Raw genomic sequence first — 24,123 nt, 5'->3', positions numbered from 1 at the left:
CACAACTATAGGATAAAGAAGCAAATGGTTTATGACTTTTCTACTTTTTGGTAGTTAGAATACAAGGGTCCATCTATGGGTAATGTCTTGCTGGTAGCTTTAAAAATGAGTAAAAGAAAAAAGTGAATAAGAAATTTCCTCATTTAAGTCCTATCTAAATGTATGAATAATGTACTACAAAAATCCAAGGTTTTATTTTATAAACACATTATTTATTTGGTGTTATCTGGTTCATGATCCTGGGAGAAGCAACATTCATTGATTCCAGTATTTATTAAGTAGACGTTATTTATAAATATGCTTAAATATTTGGATTAGGCTTTGTCAAAATAAAAATGAATATAATGTCATTACATGCTGATCTTCATCACATTTTGTATATTTTCCTCTGTATTCAATATAAATAATGTTATTAATGACAAACAGTACCTAGCATGTAAATATGTTTAATTAATTTCTGTGAAATAAATGAATGAATGATAGGCAGTATAGTAGTATCGTTGTTGCAAGACTGGTCTCTGGAGTTAGAGTCCCTAGATTCAATACTAGTTCCACCTCTTATTCAGCTGGACAATCTTAGGCAAATCACCCACTTTAAGTGTTAAGTTCTTCATTTGTAGAATGAAAAAATACTATGTAATTCATAAGTACTATGATTAAACCAGATGATGTTACTATTATGAGTAGCTATCCTTTACTAAGTACTTGCTATTGTGCCAGGCACTCTGCTTACATGCTTCACGTGTATTATTTTAATCATCACAACCCTAATGTATGCCAATTTACTGATGAAAAAAACTGAAGTGCATAGTTAAAAAAGTCACCCAAATTTTCTCCAATATCTAAGTAAATATTTAAAGGGTAAGCCTTTCTGAATGGTCATTTCTTTCTTCCATGCAATCTTGTCACAGTAAGATAAATGATGATGGCTATATTCTGTATTATATATATTATAATTTAAAATAAAAAAGAATGTGTGCTTTATCTTCCTAAAGAGATCATAAGCACCTTTGGAGCTTTAGTCTCTTTTCTATTTCTACTCCTATGGTACTTGCATTCTCTCTGCTCAGATAAGAACCAAACATAAACAGCTGAATAAAACTGAAGTTGAATAAACCTTAACTGTAACCTGCTACTTCATTAGAGACTGCTTAAAGACTTATTTATTCTCTACATGGTAATTTCTTCAGTGCTCAAAAAGTTTAAAGTTCACATTGCACTTCTAAGCCTTTAATCTCATAGCATGTTTCGTTCTAGAATTTAAAATAGAGAAACAATTCACTATACGGATTCCCCAAGAGCCATGCGTTCAAAATCACTAGAGGTTTTCCCCACACATCTGTGCAATTTTCATTAAAAAAGAAAACAGTAACTATTTTTTCTCCTTTTTACTTCAATGTTTAACTGAGAGAAGAAAATGTTCAGAGAAACATCAGAAAAAAACACATGCCGGCTTCAAATATTTACAGTATACAACTATTCTTTTATAGTAGCAATCTTATTTCTTATTATTTTTAATTTGCAGAGACGAACGAAGACCTGGGAACTCCAGGTGACTTCCTAAGTGCTGGCTGTAAACAGGGGTGTCCAATCTAGTAATTTCATAGACATGAGAATCACATAATAACTCAACGTCAACCAGGAGACTTCCCAAGACATCCAGCTTTCTCCACAGTTAGAGCAATACTTTCATTCTTACATAAATTTTAAAACCAGAACTCATTAGACTAAGAGGAATTGAGAAGATGATCAATAGTTTTCATTTAACATAAGCAGTACTGTATTAAATTTCACTGCACTTAGGAGTTCTAAAGATATATGTAACTTGTAAAAATCATTATTAAAAAAATCACTTTATATCACCACTATTTAAATAAAAGATAAAAGATATTACACCAAAGTAGAGTTTCCTACATTTAAAAAAGGCAGGAAAAAAGATATGCAATTTCTCAAGTTACTCATTCTGATAAGACAACTTCTGTTTTAATTCTCTGTACTGAGCTTATTAATCACCATGTTTATCTTTACAGCATAGATGCTTTCGTGAATAGGTGATTGTAAATTATGTTGAATTTTTTGTGTAATTGAAGTACTGCCTATTTAATGTCATGGCAAATACTTTATATAAGGTATCCCTTTCTAAATTTACCCTAACTTTAAAGTGTGAATTTCAGAAAAACAATGTTTTTAATGTGTCCGTGAGTTATAGTCAAACACAATTTCAGAAACCTCAAATTTTGACTTAAAGATCAACAAGATTATATCTTAACAGGCATGATAAATGTTTATTTCCCCCTTTATCCTTTCATATATACACTCCCATCAAGGCAACTTGCAAACTATTAATCAGGAATACGTACCATTAAGACTAGACCAGCAAAATTAAGGACGTACTACTCAACCTGAAAGTGCGTTTCTATTCTGTGAGTAGAAGAGGAAGATGTTGAAGAAGGAAAAAATTTTCCTCTACCCCTGTAGGTTCTCCTGGCTGGTCTAAGAGTTAAATTGACATGAGACAGATTAACAGGAGAAAAAACAAATTGAATTATGTACCTATGGGGGTTCCATAGGAATATGAGGCCCAAGGACAAGCTGGGCAATTGGAACTTATATGCCATCTGAGAGAGGAGAAGGAGGTAGGGGTTTGGGACTTCAAAGGGGAGGAAGGCAACTCACATGGAGATAGAAAAACAAATGTTTGGTAAACAAGTGCTTGCTACTCCATGCAAAGACAATGGAACACAGAGAGGACTTTGGTGTCCCCAGCCTGCTCAGCTCCCCCACCATACCAGCCCATATTCTTTGCAGACATCTCTGGTGATAGTACTCTTCCTAGACCAGGCCCTTTAAATTCTTTCAGGCGCTTAAGGAGGAGGTAAAAAGAAAAATTTCCTGAATCTTTTGTTTCTTAAAAACAACCAGCGCCAAATAATCTTCAAGCCAAAGAGATACATTTTGGGGGTGGCAAGTTTTGTTCCCCTACAATGTCAACCCTGTTCTGATTTGGTAAGGACGATTGCAGCCCACCCCTGGCTTTGCAGTCTGCAGGGTGGAAGTTGTTATGAACAAATGGGTGAAGACAGGTTGAAAGGAAATCTTGCTCGGCAAACCACAGAGGGAGCACAGAGGGACACTGGTAATTTGCTAAGCATTTCAATCCTGCAGCCCAATGCCATGAACCTTCTCTGACTGCCCCCAAATTCAAAGTGAGTTGATATCAGTGGCAAGAGTTACTACAGCTAGGAAGGTTTTATACCTGACAGCACAAATGCTCTGGCTGTATCATACATGCTTGCTACCGTTGGCTAAAAAGGAAAGGAGCAGTGAAAGGATTCACGTCTATTAAGCAAAGGAAACAGTCATTCTTTTCTTTTCAAATCAAGGAGTTGATTTTTTTTTTTGAAGGGGGGTCGGTGGAAAAAGAGAAGCAAAATCATCTTAAATTTATCTTGTATTTCTAAGTATTAAAACCCCACTTTCAAGCTGAACATGTACATTATGCTCACAACAACCTTATGAAAGTAACGCAGAAGGTAAGCCTGTGTGCTTATTATAATAAAGAATAGAATAAGTTTCCATTTTAAGGAGAATTTCAATATTTTATATAAACATGAGGGACTTTTGGGAGTTGTGGCAAGAGATGTAAAAGAAATGTCAAGAGCAATAGAGGAAGAAATACCGTAAGAAATCCACAATGCTATGGCAACTAGCGTGATCTGATGAACACCCATTTATAATGAAGTCTGGCCCTAAGCTGGTGAAAGGAGAACTGATACCATAAGGGGACCAGAGAGCAGCCAGGCGTGTTCATGGGTTAGCAAGGAAAACCATTTAAAGGAAGCACACACAGAAATGCTTGGGCGGAGGCTCCTGGCTGAACGGCTGTGAGACTGGGGTTTTGCAGTTCTGAGAACTAAAAACAGAGCCCCCAAACCTCCTGGGCACAGGCCCTATTCAGAATAGAAAGTGACTGTGTGTACAGCAGTTTGCTCTCAGAGAAGCTGCTTAACTTCAACTTCGTTTATTAAAACAGTACATCAGTAGGTCAGAGCCACAGAAAGGTCTACGGCTTGCTGGTCTCTCCACACCCAGGTGATGCTTTGTGAGGCTGTCTCTGGGAGTCAGGAGAGACAAGAAAATTTCAACTTTCACTGCTTAACAGAGTAAGTGAAGGCAGGCAAGGAGCCAGGAGTTGCATTTACCTTGAAAACTGCTCTATTTCTTTCTAAAGTACTTTTAATTTAGGGGTGAGAGGAAGAAAACACTGAAACATAATGAAAGTTACCACATCCTTTCATAAGAAAAAAAGGAATAAAATACATGCCTTAATTAATGCCTGTAGGGAGTCAAAACATGAGAAATATGCCATTATGACAGTGGGTCTCAACTGGGGGTGATTTTTGTGCCCCAGCGGACATTTGGCAATGTCTGGAGACATTTTTGAGTGTCACAATTGGGGGGAAATGCTACTGGCATGTAGTGGGTAGAGGCTGGGTAGAGGCAACAACACACAGGACAGCCTCCCACAACAAAGTGCCTGGCCCCGAATGTGCATGGTTGTTGGGAGATGCTGTACTATGATGACACACCTTCCCAAATTTCAAAGGATTATATAGTTATTTTTTACACAACTTCATGTGAAACTGCTTCTCGAAAGCGAGCAGTTTCCACTACAGGTGGCACCATATACTCAAATCTAACCTGATATAACCAAACATTTTTAGACTCGGGTATTATGATTTCAAAAAGAAATGCATACCAAGTAAAGAAAAAAGTATTATTAATATAATGTTAGGACCTTTGGGAAACCCAATGCTTCTGGATCAATATCAAGAACTTGGGGTGGGGGGGAGGTGAAGGAGGGAGGGAAGGAGGGAGGGAAGGAGAGAGAGAGAGAACCAGAACCAGGGAGAAAATGAGAATATTCTTGGCTAGCTGAAACAGATGATTAAATAATCTAAATATTTCTCAAAGGAATGGAACGCTGCAATGGTCTTCTGTTTTCTTTACTAAGTATAAGGGAAGAAAATTTTGACAAAAACTACAGAAACCAAAATCTACATACAGAAGAAATCTATTCAGACAAGTCACTGAATATACAATATCTGAATGTGAAGAAAAGCTACTAGGCTGCAAAATTAGTTGTTTTAGCAAAAACAGTAACAACACATCAAGTGAAATTTTAAATTATTAGCCATGTGAAATGTATTGTTATTAAAGATCACTACATTGGAAAACCCCTATAATAAGGCCCTGAATGAAACTACTTTGGGTTACCTAAATTACTGAAATTATATTAGTAAATCCTGTTGACACAACCTTCAAATATATCTGGAAATCTACTTTTTTTTTACCACCTCCTTGCTACCACTCTGGCCCTGCCAGGCAGGAGCATCTCCTATTTCCCAAGTTCCACCCTTGAGCCCCTATTCAATGTATTACCAACAAAGCAACATTGTCCTGTTACCGTGGAAAGTCAGATCAATAGTCCATCTTTGTTCAGAACTCTCTGGTGAATCCTCATTTCTGTCAGAGTAAAAGTCAAAGTCCCTCCCCTCCTTTCCTCTCTAACCTCACCTACTATCCACTCTCCCCTTTGCTCACTGCGCCTCAGCCATACTGGCCTCCTTGCTCTTGCTCAAAAGGGCACTTATGCTCCTGCCTTAATGCCTTTACACTGGCTGTTCTTTTACCCAGAACCCTCCTCCTTCGATGTCAGTTAGTGCACTCTCTCTCTCTCCTTCAAGTCCTTGCCAGAGGTCAGGTTCTCAATGTGGCCTGCTTGATCACCCTATTTAGAATTGCAACCCCTTCTCCAGCAGTCCCTACCTACCCCTTTGGCTGCTCTCTTTTTTTCTGTAGTCCTTTTCACCTTCAAACCTACTACACAGTTGACTTCCTTATGCTCAGTGATCAGTGTCTGTCTCCCTGAACTAGAAAGTCAGCTCCACAGGGGCAGTGATTTTGTCTGTTTTGTTCATTGATGTAGCTCTGGTTCCTAGAATAGTGCCTGACACATAGTAGGCACTCGATACATATTTTTGGATGCATGTTTTAAGAAAAATACACCCGAGTTCAAATTTACCAATTAGCTAAATGTGAATATTACATTTACCCATGCGAAATGTATAGATTTCAGGTACTGAAATATAAAGAATATCAACAATAATGTGTGCTCTGTGTTGAAAGTCTGCTTCCCAACTCAACAATGGTGCCTTTTCTGGTGGTTTCTTCTTATTAACTTGCAGTTTCAGAATCACTTCTCTCTTCCCTTCCTTAGAATGTTTCTGGATGCTTCCTCAAAATTATTTGGCATGTGCCTTAGACACAATAAACAAATTTATTAAAATCCAATACAAAACTAACTTTGAGCCTTTGCACACACTATCCTGTTGCTTGAAACGTCCTCTCATCCCTGTGTAACTCCCCCATGACTCAAGACTAGGCTCAAATGTAACTTCCTCCATGACGTTTCTCTGACTCTGTCTTTTAATTATATTTACCATCCCGTACCTTGGACGATAATTATTTGGTTTGTCTATCTGTGAAGATGGCCACAAACAAGTTCTCCTATTCTTGTGCACATAGGTTGCTCCTCCAACTAAAAGGTGCAACTTATTTTTCCTCCTCTTGAATCCAGGCTACTCTTGTGACATTTTGACTAACAGAACGCAGAGGACCGGACACAGTGCCAATTCCAGGTCGAGGCTTCAAGAGGCCTGGTAACTTCCATTTTTGCTCCTTTGGTGCCATGGGACACTGTCCTGCTAGAAAAGTGGGCCCGTGAAGTGGGGAGAAAGACAAAGAGAGAAATGTTCTGAATGAGAGACTATGAAGAGGGCCTAGCCAGCTTCCAGCTGTTCTATTCACTTCTGCTGAGATGCCAGAAAAGTGAGTGAAGCCTTTGTGGATACTAACCATGCCGCCTTAGCCAACAGCCTGTGAAACAGAATCAGGCAGTCCCCATCAAGTCTGCTCAACTGCAGAACTGAGAGCAAATAAATGGCGCTTGTTGTTGTAAGTCACTGTGTGTTATTCCGTAGTAGCTGGTAACAGATACACTATCTCATCTCTCTACTGAGACCATAATAATGCCTTTAGGGCTCCAAGCACAGTATACTGCACGAAGTAGGCACTCGGATATTTGTTGAATAAATCAATCGAATGTAAGTTAGAAGGTGAAGCACAGCATTCAAACATAACTACTTTGGGATTTTATTTGGTTTTGGATTGTCATTATATCAAATACCATGGCTAATCAAAAAGCTGACTATATTATTAAAAGTATTACAGTAGAGTATGTTGTCAATCATTTATCATATGATATTGATATAATTACCTTTCAAGAACAGAATTCAAAATAAAATTGCTTCTTACAACTTAATAACAAAAACCCAATCTGATTAAAAAATGGGCAGAGGAGCTGAATAGACATTTTTCCAAAGACAGACAGATGGTACATGTACATGAAAAGATGTTCAGCATCACTAATCATCAGGGAAATTCAAATCAAAACCATAATGAGATGTCACCTCGTACCTGTTAGAATGGCTATCACCAAAAGGTAAGAAATAAGTGTTGGTGAGGATGTAGGAAAAAAGGGAACCCTCATATACCGTTGGTGGAAATGTAAATTGGTGTGGCCACTCTGGAAAACAGTATGGAGGTTCCTCAAAAAAACTAAAAACAGAACTACCATATGATCGAGCAGTTCTACTTCTGAGTATTTATCTGAAGAAAACAAAAACACTAATTTGAAAATGCTAAAAGAAAAAACACTATGTGCACCTCCCACATCACTGCAGCGTTATTTACAATAGCCAAGATATGGAAACAACCTAAGTGTCCATTGATGGATGAATGAACAAAGAAGATGTAGTGTGTACACACACACACATACATACACAGTGGAATACTACTCAGTCATAAAAAAGAACAAACACTTGCCATTGTGACAATGTGGATGGACCTTGAGGGTATTATGTTAAGTGAATAAGTCAGATACAGACCGACAAATACCCTATGATTTCACTTACACGCTGAATCTAAAAATCAGAACAAATGAACAAACAAAACAAAACTCACAGACAGAGAAACCAGAATGGTGGTTGCCAGAGGGGAAGGGGGTTGGGTGGACAAAATGGGTGAAGCAGGTAAGAGGTACAAACTTCCAGCCATAAAATAAACAAGTCAGGGGGATGTAATGTACAGCCTGGTGACTAGTCAATAATATTATATTGCACATTTTGTAACTTTGTATGGTGACAGAGAGTAACTAGACTTACTGTGGTGACCATTTCACAGTGTACACATATATCAAGTCATTATGCTGTATACCTGAAACTAATATAATGTTAAACGTTAATTATATCTCAATTTTAAAAATTTGCCTCTTGAGCAAAAGTGTTTTTAACACAATGCTACTCTATGAACTAAGAATCTGTTTTACACATTTTAAGTTTTCAAATTGTCTTTTTTTTTTTTGGTCATGCCGGACGACATGTGGGATCCCAGTTTCCCAACCAGGGATCAAACCCGCGCCCTCTGCAGTGGAAGCACGGAGTCTCAAACACTGGACCATGAGGGAAGTCCCTCAAATTGTCATTTTTGTCATTATATATAAAGAGATATACTTCACTCTGTATACATGCATTTTCTTACATTAATTAAATGCAAAAGAATGACATAGCACGTTGCTATCATTGACCATTCCCTTCCCCTTCATCTTTCTACACTTCTTATTCTCTTTGTTTGCATAACTGAAGAATACTTCCTTATAAAAGTGCTATGTATCCATTGGGCTGTTTAATGTTGAGTGGCGATAATAATATCATTTTCCTATCACTACATTTGAAAAGAATAAGACATTTTACAACTAATTTACACTAATGTGTATTCTGTGCATTTCTCCAATTATTTTTCATTGCTATTATAACATTCTACCAGATTGATCTGGAATTGCTCACGCTTTCCCTCAGCTTTTAACCACAAGAATTTCAGTTAAAATTTCCCAAACGTTATAGAAAATGTAACTAAATTCTACTTAATTTTTTTAACCATTAAAATACATTAAAGAAGCCAACCCTTTGATAATACATCTTGAGGGAAGGAGAGCGCCATATCTGTGGATGCTGCAGGTTAGAGAGAGGCCAGTGACAAAACAGGAGCACGTGAAAGTAGACAACAGGGCCAGAGAGACCACAGGGGCTCTTAGTGACTCGAGGCCTTGAAAGGGGGTAGGCATCAGGAGGAAGGCCCATGGCTTCCTTTCTTGCATGCCTCCATGTCCTGCCTGACACCTTATAAGCCAGGGACTGACAGTTCTCATAAACTTGATACTGGGATTAAACAGGCACAAAGATTGAATAATGGTAATATTCATATTGCTAAGGGTACAAACTGTATTGCATTTATAATTACGATTTCAGACTATTTTAAAAAACTCTCTGCAAAGAAAATAAAATGCTGACTATTCTACATCGCACCATTAAGAAAATATAAGTGTGTGATGAACTTTTACTATATAAACCAAATTCTAATTTCCCCCCAATTAACTTAGTATAGGATATTGTTTGGTTCTTCCTATTTGTTGGATTTTCACACTTCTCTCTTACACACATAATGGCGAAGGAGGAATAACAGAATTTTAGAATGTGTGTACATTTTAATAAAAATAAGGAAATTGAAATGATAAAAAAAGTTCCTATTAAGAACTAGTACAACTCTCCACATATAAACCAGTTAAACAAATTTTTATTTGTAAGTAAAATTAACTTTAAGATACTCTTTATAAGAACACTAAAGAAAAATTTCTAATTCTTATCATTGCTATAAGTTAGTTTCTATTCACAAGTATTAAAATTAGTGATAAAAATGACTTACCTTCACATCCCTGTGAATTATGTTGTTATCATGACAATAGCGTAGAGCTTCCAGTATCTGTCTCATGTAATGACTGTAGAAAAACAAAAGAAATCTAAAACTGTAAAAAAAAAAAACCCTTATATTTTTAAAACTTAATGTACAGTGTCCCTAGTTTATAACTCCCACCTTCATACTCACTGCCCACGGACACTTTTCATTTGAGTAGACAAGATTGGTGGAATGTGCACCTTAGTAATGAAAAAGTTGGCAGATGCATGTTTATGAGCTTTATGAAGAATTAACGTGTTCTGTATTTTCTGAGATATCTAAGTCAAAGGAATTTCAAACAGTTCATAAGTAAAATAGCTCTGCAAACTAAAAACTCAAGCTTAAAACATGAAAAAGTTTTCTGACACTCAGTTAATTCTACTTAGTTACACTGGATTATAATTAAGTGACCAGTGCTCAGAGGTACACCAAGGATTCTGACTAAAGGGGTGGGAACCTTTTATCTGCCAGCAGAGGCTGGCTCTCTGTCTTATTTCCATTTAGCTCTAAGGACAAACAAGAAGGAAGAACGCTCTTATGCCTCTACAATTTCTTTTTGCAACATAATCAAGTTTTAGTTGGGGTATCCTTGAACAAAGCAGAGTTCCTTCTGGGCCTAAGTCCTAGGAAGTCAAACTCCTCACAAGGTCAGCAGGGTCCACAGAGGCTCCGCACTGGGTCCAGGTGAAGAACAGAGGAGGAGCGAGCATTTTAAAGAACAGTCCTTAAAAATGGGCTTCCCTGGTGGCGCAGTGGCTGAGAGTCCGCCTAGCTGAAAGCTTTTCCTCTAAGATCAGGAACAAGACAAGGATATCAACTTTCACCACTTTTATGCAACATAGTTTTGGATGTCCTAGCTACGGCAATCAGAGAAGAAAAAGAAATAAAAGGAATCAAAATTGGAAAAGAAGTAAAACTGTCACTGTTTTCAGATGACATGATATTATACTTAGAAAATATTAAAGAAGCTACCAGAAAAAAAAAAAAAAAAAAAAAAAAAAAAAAAAAAGTAACAGAGTCAACTAGCCACAGGGTGTGACAAGAGCAGTTCATTCAGTATTACTTCAGAACTTACTTCGATTTCCTTCCCTCCATTCTGAAGTTCTTCTGTAATCCCACTGTTTCTTCTTTGAGGGTCTTTTTCATCTTCTCTTCCTCTGAATTTTATTCCCTTCACATCTGTCATTTTCCCCCTACCATCCCTCTTCCTTTCTCACTTTTCCCTTTTCCTTCCCAACTAGCCATGACACAGAAATGCAATATACTTAACATTAATTATTGCTTAGTATTTATTGCATTTGGTTTTTTTTCTATCCAGATCTTTTATTCCCCACACTTTAAAATAAAAACTAAATAATTTAATGGTACTTACAAATGACCTTGTGTGTGTGCTTGTGACTCAAGACCAAAAAAAATTTTCTCCACTCCTGCTTTAAAATTAAGACATTTCCATTGAGTCCCCTCTTTGGTATGCTACTATTTAGCCAAACTCACATCAATGTCCCTCTAATTAGCATATGCATTATTTCATGTATTAGAATTGATCAGAAGGTTCTAGTTTAAAAATGAAAGGCAGGGGAAAAAAAACCCCAGGCTTTGTTCCTGTACTTATCATTGTCTCCTCACAACTGGGCTCTAAGCAGAAGGAGCCAGGCTCCTGCAGTTGTGATGTCCAATTTTTCTTACTTTGCAAATGTACACATGGCGGGTCATGGTCACATACTCTGCCTGGGCCAGTGCAGTTGAAATTAACTTTCTGTTTAAGTTAGGGGTTCTTAACTTGGTGCTGTGGCCCTTTCCTGGTTCAAATCATGCTTTGGAGGATTCTGTGACCCCCCAAAATGGCAGAGATAACAAGTGTGAAAAACTCTAGTTTCTAAAAACTCTAAAGCATGCTACAAAGGTTAAGTCTATTAGTATCAAATTTAGTCAAGATTTAGGAACAGCCTATTTGTCCATCTAGGTGTGAACACTGGAATAGTAGGTAAGTTTAAGTTAGGTAATATGGACCTAGCTTATACCTAACAGCACGACTACTTTGGATACTTAGCACTAGGACAGCCACTTCTTATCCTTAGCCTGAAGAAAATTCTAAAAAAAAAAATTCTTATCTCAAAGTCTTATTTAAAAAGAAAAAACCTCAATGAATGAGCATTTTTAAATCCGAATACTCAATTATTTAACCCAAATATACATACATATTAGAATCTCTGTGGGGGCAGGGTAGAATTTTTTTCCCCCGAATGTAACATATTTAAACTGATCTTTCTCCACCCTGCCAGTCATGACCCTTGGGAGGCTGTGCATGTGAATAGTGTGCAAGCAGACTACAGAACCAAAATCTACCCATATACATTCTAGAGAGTTGCTGACTAAACTTTAATCAAAAAGCTTCATTTCATGAAGCATCATGGTGGCCTATACTTTCAGAGAAACTCATCAATATCTATGTTTGTCTCCATCCCTAAGGATCAGGAATGATGATAACTCTGTGGAAAGAAAAGAGCTAGCCAGCAATCCTCTCACTTCCTTTGGAAGGAGGTATTTTGGGGGTGTAAGAAAAGAAGGGAGGTGACTCAGCCTACTCTCTTTGGCAACTCTGGGTAAAAAGACTACACTTAAAAAAGCTCTTTGCTAGGCTGAAGAAAGCTTATCTCTGGAATTCCCTTAACAGAATGTTCCTGGCTAAGGACTACCTATGATAAACAGAACCCAGGATCTCTGAGGCATGAATGGCTTCCTGGAAGATGTCATGTAAGCTATACAACTCTCCAAGATACACAATGGAGATGTTTCATAATTTAAATGCTCCCCTCTGTGTGTGGAATCTCACAAACCTCACGTAGAGACCTCATCTATTCTGGGCCAGAGGTGCATTTCTGATGCAGGAAGGAATGAAGTGAGGAGCTGCCCTTAAAAGGCCCAGATCTCTGTTTGCTTCAGCTGAGCCTTTTGATTGCTCGTATCCTTATAATTGTTTAGTAAAGCCTGGTGCTAGGGAAGAATCTCTCTCTGATTTGTGAGAGTTTGATCTGATAATCTGATCCTATATGTTAGCCTCCTCCACAACTCACCACCTCTGAAAGAACAGAGGTAATCACTAATTGGGTTGTAAGGACTGAATGCAGTTTTCTTTCATGTCATGCTTTGCTGCTCCTCTTGACGCTCAGCCAGTTGGAGAAAAACAAAATTATCAATATAATTACTTGGTGTCTCAGAGTCTTCTTGCAATTGGTCCCACTAGAATAACTAATGCAAGCTGAATTTTCCAACAAAAAATCACAGAATCAGAGAGAAGGAAGGTAGAAGTCATCTGATTGAACACTCTAAACCAAAGGAAGGATTTACGTGCCCTTGTTACATGGTCACTGGTACTCTGCAGTAGGGGACACACATAATCATACTTTCTGAGGCCACTCCCTTTTGTCATTTTTTAGGAAGGGTTTTTAATCAATTGTGCCAAACCACTCTCTATGCAGTGTCACTTACTGATCCCAATACTACTCTTTTCTGGTCCATTCTGGAAAGTTCCTTTCATAAAATCACCATTTTAACAGCAATATAGGTAGATCTTAAAATCAACAGGCTTGATTGATATACAATCATCTTGATATATATAAACATCTAACTTTTCTATAAATCTCAAGATTGGGAGAGAACTCAAGTCATTTCACTGTATGACATCACCTCTACAACACTACTATTCTCCCTATCCTAACATCTAGTCCAGTGGCAGAGACAGGCTCAAAGTTAAGGAAAAGTGATAGGGATGAGTAGGGAACAGAGTAAAAGTGGTACTGGTTTAACATCAACTCTGACAGCCTATATGCCAGGTACCCCAGTGTTTTTGTAGTTCCAAAAGGGAAATGTCATCTTCCTCCATCAAGCTTCACTATTTTATAAAATCAACATCTAGAATTTTTAGTTTTCCCTATTTGATGCTGCTGTTGAAAGATATCAACATGGGAAAACACAAAATTCAAATTCTTAAAGAAATAAATATGAACAATGATATGCAAAAGTCTGAGAGTTTCATTTAGTAGGAGAAAGTGGTTTACCACTGTGTCATAAGAAAAATCAAGACAGCATTGACTACTTTTGGTATTAAAGAATGCTTTTTAATTCTGAAACACAATACAAAAAAAAAATTTAAACTGTGATAAGAATTCAAAACAAGAGTAAAATGGGATTGAAAAAAGAAAACCCTAGAATATGCTTTAGTGAACATGGCACAAAAGAAAAAAGGATATTTAGCCTCAGTTCTACCATGAATACATCAGGAGTTAAAAGAAGGAATTAAAGTTAGTATATATAAACTCTCATTTGCTTCTTCTCCCTAGCTCCAGGAGTACAAAACAGCAGCTACCTACAATTGAGTATGTTCTTTATCTTGTGTTATAGCTATGGCTGCTCCATCTCCTGAGACTGGGGACCTTGCTCCTCAGTCAGGAGAAGGCAGGGCAAAGAATTTGAAGAATGTCAAGCCATTCTAAGCTTAAAGTCGCATGAGGTAGTCTCTAAGCAATTTTCAGCCATATCTGTCCATTGTGCCATAATTATAAAAACAATGATAGGAGGGAGAAAGTTATAATCATTTAATGGTAACTATTTCTCAAATGGTAGAAAGTTTTAATAAATCCTAATGGGTTTGTGGGTTTGAACCCTTCAACATACTATGGTTAGTGACTGAGGAGGGATGCTGTACCCCAGGTATTAAAAAGGCAACTTATTGGATTGGGTATTTATGATATGATTGTCACCAAAACAGAAAGTTGTACTGCTTCAAATCTACAAGCAAGTGGCCCAGTGCATGGCTCTTGTGATTTTTCATAGTAAATCCTTATTTTGAGTCATTAGTTCTTTACAAGAACTCCTACACTTGGAACAATGGTGGCTACTTGATTGGGAGATCAAACACTGGCCTGAAGCAAATATATTCAGCAGAAAAACTGTGCTTTTATTTCTGTTCCTTCTACTGTTCTATGCTTTTTCTCAGATTAACTGGTCACCTAACAATATGCTATCACTAAAAGGCAAACTGAAGAACTAATGAGGCACATCTGCTAAAAAGCAAAAATCAAACACACAAAAAAACCCAAGTTTAAGTCTACACAGTTCCTGAGCTATCAAATTCCTCCTTGTATAAAAGTCATTAAATGGAAAAGATAGCAGTAGTGATGTTAAACTGTAAATCCATATAAATAGATCAATTCATTGTTCAATATTTTGCATTTCCAGTCACTGTTTGGTTCCACTAATGCACATTAAAAGAGAGATGCTCCTTGTAAGAAAGAGTGGCAGTATGCTCATCATCAGTTCAAAGAGCAGGCCACTTCATGTGATTTCCTTGTCATTTCCTTCTTTTACTTCTACCTTTACTTCTGGGGAGTTCATACAAATTACATACCTGGCCACAGCTTCACTGTATACAAAACCAGCGTCAGCTCGTTTTACGATTTCAAAACACAGATCTGCTCCATCCATACTGTAGAGAAATGTGAAAAAGAATATAAGGAAAGAGAAAATTTCAGGAAGAAAACATTGAAAGTGAATACATTGTAACTAGGTTTTTAGTTGACTTACAGCTAAAGATTATAATAAATTGTTTAAATCTCCTTTCTTTTGATGAAAAATAGACATAAATTATAAAGGACATTATAACCATCTTAACATTGAAAACCTACAGGGGAAAAAAACAGGAAGAACAAGCAAATGGTAGCATCAAATAACATAAAGTATGGGAAACTGCCTATAAATTTTCTTTAGGTTATCACAACAAAAAGTCTCAGAAAAGGGCATGTTGGGGGTTGTGGCATATTTTTGAATCAAATTCTGAAATTGTATCTAGTCACATCATGTAATATTTTAAGAATACAACAACGATTCTAAAACATTTAGCTATAGCTATCACCACTAAAAGGGAATTCAAGCTATATACTGTGAAAGGAAAAGAATAATTAGCTAATCCATAATTTATTTTTGTTTATACTTCCATTACCAAAGTTAACTGCTACAAACATACTCTAACACACTGATGTGCTGGTGACACAGGGTTACTATCTTGCCTCCAAACTTAAAATGGTTCTCTATTTCTCACCAGATCAATAAGGTTTCTTGCTGTCTCAGCCATACCTTGCTTCTTCTACCTACCCTGTCTAATGACTTTTCAAGAATAACTCACTCTCTACGCAGATTAGTCTAACACTACTCCCTGAATATACCATTTTATTTCTTTTTCTGCCACACATTTCTGCATATATTGTTTCTCACATTTAAAACCTACCTTAATTCAAGGTTCCATTCCAATCTCACCTTCCCCAGGAAGGCCTCTCAACGATTACCAGTCACATTAAGGCCTTCTTTTGCTTAAATTCTATAACAACTCTATATAGCCCATATAATAACATTTAGCACTTACATAGAAACATATTTATGTGTATACATGAAACTTCTGCCAGATTATTACATATATCAATGAATAGTTAGCTAACATTTTCATAATGCTTTAAGTCTTATAAAGTGTTTTCAAATCCAGTATCTCATTCATTCATTTATTTAGTAGCTCAGGAACCAAAATACCTGTTGCAGGTTTTATACTGAGGAAATAGACTTCCAGAAGGGAAAGCAAAGGAACTAACTATTCATTACTATTACCTATAATTAATAACTAATCCATTAATAATAATTAATAAACATTACTAATATTACTATTCATCAAGTATCATGGAAAGCATTCCTTGTTATATCTCCCTTCATTCTTACCATCATCCCATGAAGTCAGCATCCTTCTCATTCTCAAACAAGTTGTCTAAGTGAGTAGACAAGTATGTTACAGGGACAGAATTCAAATCCCTATCTATATTTAATATTCTTTCCATTATCTACAGCTACACCTACTAGGTGTGCAAGGAACAAATGTACACATTCAAGCTCAACAGTTCAAAAATAGGGTGAAGTCCTAAAGAACAAGTATATTTTATATTTTCAACATACTCCCACCCAAAACCTGGCAGAATACTATGCACACAGTAAATATTTAATGAATAGTTTATTTAAATCTTGGTGTGCTTTTACGTAAATGAAAATACTTTCACATTTATACAAGGCTTTACAAATTTTACCTAGTTTTCATTTCACAGCCAACGAACTTTTTCCAACATCAAATAGGATTCTTTTCCAAAATAATTTTTATGATGGCTCAGTCTACTCTGAAGTATGGCAGTGCCCATTTTGCACAATCAGAAATAAAGCCCGGATGAACACGATCATGTATCTTTGTGAACAACCCTGATCATCTGCTGCAGTATAAGTCCTACCAGCAGAGCTGCTAGGTCAAGGGGCACAGACAATAATACTTTTGATACATACACTACTGAAAATATTTTAACAGTTTATACTGCCACTACTGGGTGTGAAAGTGTTCTTTCCTCTACCTTGCCTCTACTAGGATGACTATTCTTTTTAATCTTTGTCAATCAGATAGGAGGAAAAAAAGTCACTCACGACTGCTTTCATTTACATTTCCTTGCCTACTAAAGAGGCTGAATATTTCTCATTTCTTTGTGTTGTGGGGAGAAAAAAAGCACTATTTTTAAAGCTGGCTGCAGTTTAAGCTGGTTGGTTGATCTGTGAAGACTAAAAACACACAGTGAGGGAATTACAGTTTTGTTTAGGCATTTTCCTTTTTAATTGCGAAATGTGAGGATAAGCACTATTCAGCTTAGAAGAGAGAAGAGTTAGGCAAAGGAGAGCGCTAAATTGATTGCATCATAAAGCAATAAGAATCCTTAGAGCTAGAGGGAAGGCTTTTTTGGAGGGATCTGGAAGGGGGAAAAAAATCTTAAGGGTAGGAGAAAGTACTAAAGTGGTGAGAGAGCAACACTTAAGGAGGGAACCAGTCAGTGGGAAATAACTGGAAATTGCTTACTGCCCTGTTCTACAGTCACCAGCATGAATCGACTCACTTTTCATGGACATATCTGAAACACTAGTACTTGAAATGACAATTTCTGCATTTACATATACACACACCAAGGTATTTTTAGGTTTCTACTCTTTTCCACTATTTTTGCATCTAGTCCCATACCATTTTTAATTCTGCAATAGTATATTTTAATATTTGGCAAAATAAGTCTCATTTCATTATTATTCTTTGTAAACATTTTCTTATGAGTTTTTTCTCCCAGCTGAACTTTAAAATCAGTTTCTCAAACGCTAAAAAATTTTTATATTTTGGCTGAAATAATATTATATTTATAGATTAACCAGTAGAAGTTAACATTTTCTTAATATTCTCATCCTTGAACATGATATGCCTCGCCATTTCCTTTCATGTCTCTAAGTTACAGTTTTAAGGTTTTCTTCACATTAGTTCCAAATATTGATTATTGGGTTCCCCACCCCCCCAAGGCATTTTATATTTTTAGTTGCTATTATAAATGGGATCTTTTGGCTATTATACATTTTTTTTAATACAATGGTTCATAACAGGGGTACCAAAAAAAAAAAAAAAACCTATGGAACTTCTAAAACATGCTGGCATGCTCTATGAGGGTTTAGTCTGAAAGTAAGTCATTACTGTGAAAGTAATTTTCTATTATTAAAGCTAGTTGATTAGTTAATTGCAACACTAATTGATATTAAAGTAAAAGAGGCAATGCATTAATTTTAAATTTTATGAGATACAGAAATAACTAAAAATACTGTTATTCATGCAAATTTTATTCATCACAGAAACTTAAAATATATTCATAATGCATACAATCCTAATATAATAATCTTGAACTAAAAGTTCAATGTCTTAATTCTTTGATAAACTTTATCTGATAATATGATTTTAAAAACAATTATGGGACTTCCCTGGTGGCGCAGTGGTTAAGAATTCGCCTGCTAATGCAGGGGACAGGGGTTCAAGCCCTGGTCCGGGAAGATCCCACATGCCGTGGAGCAACTAAGCCTGTGCGCCACAGCTACTGAGCCTGCGTGCCACAACTACTGAAGCCTGCATGCCTAGAGCCCATGTTCCACAGCAGGAGAAGCCACCGCAATGAGAAGACTGCGCACCACAACGAAGAGCAGCCCTCACTTGCTGCAACTAGAGAAAGCCCGCACACAGCAATGAAGACTCAACACAGCCAAAATAAATAATGAATAAATAAATAAACTTAAAAAAACCAATTTTAAGGCCTCTTCTATTGTTTTTCGCTTTGGCTTCCCATCTTAGTGTGTTTCTGGAGCTGCCAAGAAGCTTCAAGAAGCATGTTCTGAATTTCCCCAGTTGATTCCATTCTGAGGGAGTAAATGAGACAGAGAAGAAACCCTGCTAAGGAAGAGTAGGGGTATGCTTCTATACTATACACAGAGAAAAACTATGGGAGGTTTACTCTGAACTGTGAAAAGTGATGGGATTATGAACGATCTTACCTCCCCCCTTCATCTATCTGAATTTTTAAAATTTTGTAATAAACATGCATTACTTATAAAATTTTTAAAAACTGTTCATAAACAAATGCTCCAAACAAACAAAACAGATCACAGGTCTAGAGGCACAAGGTATGGCTGGCTGTATGTTGAAGGGAATCAGAATATGCCACCCAAAATATGCCACTTTAGCACAGGATTATTTTGAACTGAACGCAATCGAAAAATCAGCAGATACAGGAAGAATGTTGTCCTCTCCTCCATTCTGCCTAAAATCAGGACATAAATTTCCCTTTGTAAAGGTGACAGAAATTTCCTTTTGTAAAGGTGTTCCCCTCTCATGTACCAGGAAGAAGAAAACCACTCTTACCTGTGTAATAAACCTTACTAAATAACTCTTATTTACCATATATTTTCCGATCACCTTCCCACAATTTACCCCCAACCCCAGATGCCCAAACTCCCCCCTTCCCTTGTCCAGTCTCTTTACTTTCACTGTTTAAATGGTATATAAGCCTCTGGGTCTCTGTGGCTTTCACTTTTTTTCTGTGAGCATGTCCCCCACCCCCCATGTGCGAATGAAAATCTTTTCTCCTGCTTATCTGTCATTTGCCAGTTTAATTTGCAGGCCTCAGTCATATAACCAAAAAGTATAGAGGAAAGGTTTTTTTCCCTCCTCTACAATGTATTCTGCAAAAGCAGAGAAAGAGGAGGCTTGTAGGAGACTTGTACCTGATTGTATGAAGAAGTGCTTCTCAAATTAACTGTGGTGAAGGACTAGCTTTTTCCCCCCTCAGGTATTTTAAGAACTAGTACTTTTTACAACATACAAAATCATGTGCTACAATTTCACAGCAATGTCAAATCACTCTAACAGTTTCTAGACGTTTAGTCTCAATTTCTGCTCTTATCTCATTATAGAGGGGTAAACGGCTGGTAGATTGGAATGTGTCTGCAAACTATTCTTTGAGAAACACTGTAAAGGACAGATCAAATCTGGATTTCTCTGACCAGCATTTCCCCTGAAGGTGACAGAAACAACTACAAAGACTGGAGGAAATAAAAAAAATTTTTTTAAGCATTAAAGAATCACCAGCATAAAGAGTGAAAAACTACCTAGTGAGAACAGAGAAAGGATTAGAGCTCAAATAAGTGAGCAAGAGCTGTTTCTGCCCTGGGGATAGGGAGGGGCTCTGGAAAGAAGGCAGCTGTGGAGGCAGGAGGCTTCACTTTCGGGGAGCTCGAGAGAAGTGGAAGGGGGCAGTCAGGTGGAGATATACAGGGTCCAATTTCTTTTGCAGCAGAGTGATGCAAGAGGAGAGACAGAGCTATTGCTTTGGCACACCTCAGAAGAGCCCACCAAAGGCTAAGGCTCTCATAAAATACCTTATACCCCAGGCTGGAATCATAAAGAGCTGTGTTTTGAAAAGTGGGGTACAGAATATATTCTGGTATGTCTTACTGTTATCATAGGAAAACCTCAATGCTTACCATGGAGATAAAAGCTGAATTTAAAAACTTCAGTAAGAAACAAGAAATCATCAAAAGTGACACTACAGATTTGAAAAAGTAGCAAGAAGAAATTTCAGAATGGAAAAACATAAAATCAAAATTAAGAATTTGAGCAGATTAGATAGTCAAAGAGAAAATTAGTGAACCAGAAGATAATCAGATTGAAGCAAGGAGAGATAAAACATGGAAAATATAAAAGTGAGGATAAGAAACATAAAAGATTACAGTGAGAAAGTCACCATGTATTTTACTGAAGTTTAATTTAAAAAGTGAAAAGAAAATGAAGCAGAAGCAATATTGAAAATATAACAGCTGATAATTACCCAGAAATGATTAAAGATACCAATCCACTGATTTGAAAAGCCCACTAAACATCAAGCAAGATATCTATAGTTAGATACATATCAGTGAAAACTGCAGGAAACCAAAGGAAAATAGAAAATCTCACAAACAGTGAAAACAATGGACTCTTAGACTGATAGCCAATTTTTAGTAGCAACAGTGGAAGCCAGAATACAGTGGAAAGGTATCTTAAATCAAAATAACTGCCAATCTAAACTGCTCTTCTGCTGGAGGAACCAAGATGGCAGAGTAGAAGGACGTGCTCTCACTCCATCTGTGAGAACACAAGAATCACAACAAGCTGCTGGACAATCACTGACAGGAAGACAATGGAACTCACCAAAAAAGATATCCCACATCCAAAGCCAAAGGAGAAGCCACAATGAGACGGTATGAGGGGCGCAGTCACAGGAAAATCAAATCCCATAACTGCTGCGTGGGTGACTCACAGACTGGAGAACACTTATACCACAGAAGTCCACCCACTGGAGTGAAGGTTCTGAGCTCCACATCAGGCTTTCCAACCTGGGGGTCCAGCAATGGGAGGAAGAATTCCTAGAGAATCAGACTTTGAAGCCTAGTGGGATTTGACTGCAGGATTTCGACAGGACTTGGGGAAACAGAGACTCCACTCTTGGAGGGTACACACAAAGTAGGGTGCATATCGGGACTCAGGGGAAGGAGCACTGACCCCAGGGGAGACTGAAAGAGACCTACCTGCTAGTGTTGGAGAGTCTCCTGCAGAGGTGAGGGGTGGCTGTGGCTCACCTTGGGGACAAGGACACTGGAAGCAGAAGTTCTGGGAAGTACTCCTTGGTGTGAGCCCTCCCAGAGTCTGTCATTAGCCCCACCAAAGAGCCCAGGTAGGCTCCAGTGTTGGGTTGCCTCAGGCTAAACAATCAACAGGGAGGGAACCCAGCCCCACCCATCAGCAGTCAAGCGGATTAAAGTTTTACTGAGCTCTGCCCACCAGAGCAACAGTCAGCTCGACCCACCACCAGTCCCTCCCATCAGAAAACTTACACAAGCCTCTCAGATAGCCTCATCCACCAGAGGGCAGACAGCAGAAGCAAGAAGAACTACAATCCTGCAGCCTGTGGAACAAAAACCACATTCACAGAAAAATAGACAAGATGAAAAGGCAGAGGGCTATGTACCAGATGAAGGAACAAGATAAAACCCCAGAAAAACAACTAAATGAAGTGGAGATAGGCAACCTTCCAGAAAAAGAATTCGGAATAATGATAGTGAAGATGACCCAGGACCTCCGAAAAACAATGGAGGCAAAGATCAAGAAGATGCAACAAATGTTTAACTAAGACCTAGAAGAATTAAAGAACAAACAAACAGAGATGAACAATACAATAACTGAAATGAAAACTACACTAGAATCAATAGCAGAATAACTGAGGCATAAGAACGGAAGACAGAATGGTGGAATTCACTGCTGCAGAACAGAATAAAGAAGAAAGAATGAAAAGAAATGAAGACAGCCTAAGAAACCTCTGGGACAACATTAAACGCAACAACATTCGCATTATAGGAGTCCCAGAAGGAGACGAGAGAGAGAAAGGACCAGAGGAAATATTTGAAGAGATTATAATCAAAAACTTCCCTAACATGGGAAAGGAAATAGCCACCCAAGTCCAGGAAGCACAGCAAGTCCCATACAGGATAAAGGTAAGGAGAAACATGCCAAGACACCTAGTAATCAAACTGGCAAAAATTAAAGATAAAGAAAAATTACTGAAAGCAGCAAGGGAAAAATGACAAATAACATACAAGGGAACTCCCATAAGGTTAACAGCTGATTTCTCAGCAGAAACTCTACAAGCCAGAAGGGAGTAGCATGATATATTTAAAGTGATGAAAGGGAAGAACCTACAACCAAGATTACTCTCCCCAGCAAGGATCTCATTCAGATTCGATGGAGAAATCGGAAGCTTTACAGACAAGCAAAAGCTAAGAGAATTCAGCACCACCAAACCAGCTCTACAACAAATGCTAAAGGAACTTCTTTAAGTGGTAAACACAAGAGAAGGAAAGGACCTACAAAAACAAACCCAAAACAATTAAGAAAATGGTCACAGGAATGTACATATCGATAATTACCTTAAACATGAATGCATTAAATGCTCCAACCAAAAGACACAGGCTTGCTGAATGGATACAAAAACAAGACCCAACTATATGCCGTCTACAAGAGACCCACTTCAGACCTAGGGACAAATACAGACTGAAAGTGAGGGGATAGAAAAAGATATTCCATGCAAAAGGAAATCAAAAGAAAGCTGGAGTAGCAATACTCATATCAGATAAAATAGACTTTAAAATAAAGAATGTTACAAGAGACAAGGAAGGACAATACATAATGATCAAGGGATCAATCCAAGAAGAAGATATAACAACTATAAATATATATGCACCCAACATAGGAGCACCTCAATATATAAGGCAACTGCTAACAGCTATAAAAGAGGAAACAGACAGTAACACAATAATAGTGGGGGACTTTAACACCTCACGTACACCAATGGACAGATCATCCAAACAGAAAATTAATAAGGACCACAAGCTTTAAATGACACAATAGACCAGGTAGATTAAATTGATATTTATAGGACGTTCCATCCAAAAACAGCAGAATACAATTTCTTCTCAAGTGCGCATGGAACATTCTCCAGGATAGACCACATCTTGGGTCACAAATCAAGCCTCAGTAAATTTAGGAAAAGTGAAATCATATCAAGCATCTTTTCTGATCACAACGCTATGAGAATAGAAATGAATTACAGGGGAAAAAAACGTAAAAAACACAAACACATGGAGGCTAAAGAATACGTTACTAAATAACCATGAGATCACTGAAGAAATCAAAGAGGAAATCAAAAAATACCTAGAGACAAATGACAATGAAAACACGATGATCCAAAACCT

General features: G+C 37.4%; 1 protein-coding gene across 5 annotated transcripts in view; it reads right to left on the bottom strand.

Moving 5' to 3' along the window:
* Positions 1 to 24,123, bottom strand: part of CASK (calcium/calmodulin dependent serine protein kinase) — a 394,879-nt gene that overhangs the window by 175,458 nt on the left and 195,298 nt on the right. For all 5 annotated transcript variants that reach the window (XM_007457187.1, XM_007457185.1, XM_007457189.1 and 2 more), the window contains exons 4-5: positions 15,320 to 15,397; positions 9,883 to 9,955 (exon numbers count right to left, since the gene is read on the bottom strand). In XM_007457187.1, the coding sequence (XP_007457249.1) occupies positions 9,883 to 9,955; positions 15,320 to 15,397 (151 nt within the window). The remainder of the gene's footprint in view (positions 1 to 9,882; positions 9,956 to 15,319; positions 15,398 to 24,123) is intronic.

This window comes from Lipotes vexillifer, unplaced genomic scaffold, assembly GCF_000442215.2.
Source record: "Lipotes vexillifer unplaced genomic scaffold, Lipotes_vexillifer_v1.1 scaffold1439, whole genome shotgun sequence".
In the NCBI taxonomy this organism is placed as follows: domain Eukaryota; kingdom Metazoa; phylum Chordata; class Mammalia; order Artiodactyla; family Lipotidae; genus Lipotes; species Lipotes vexillifer.
The sequence above is the reverse complement of the archived record's forward strand: the minus strand, read 5'-3'. Positions and strand labels throughout refer to the sequence as shown.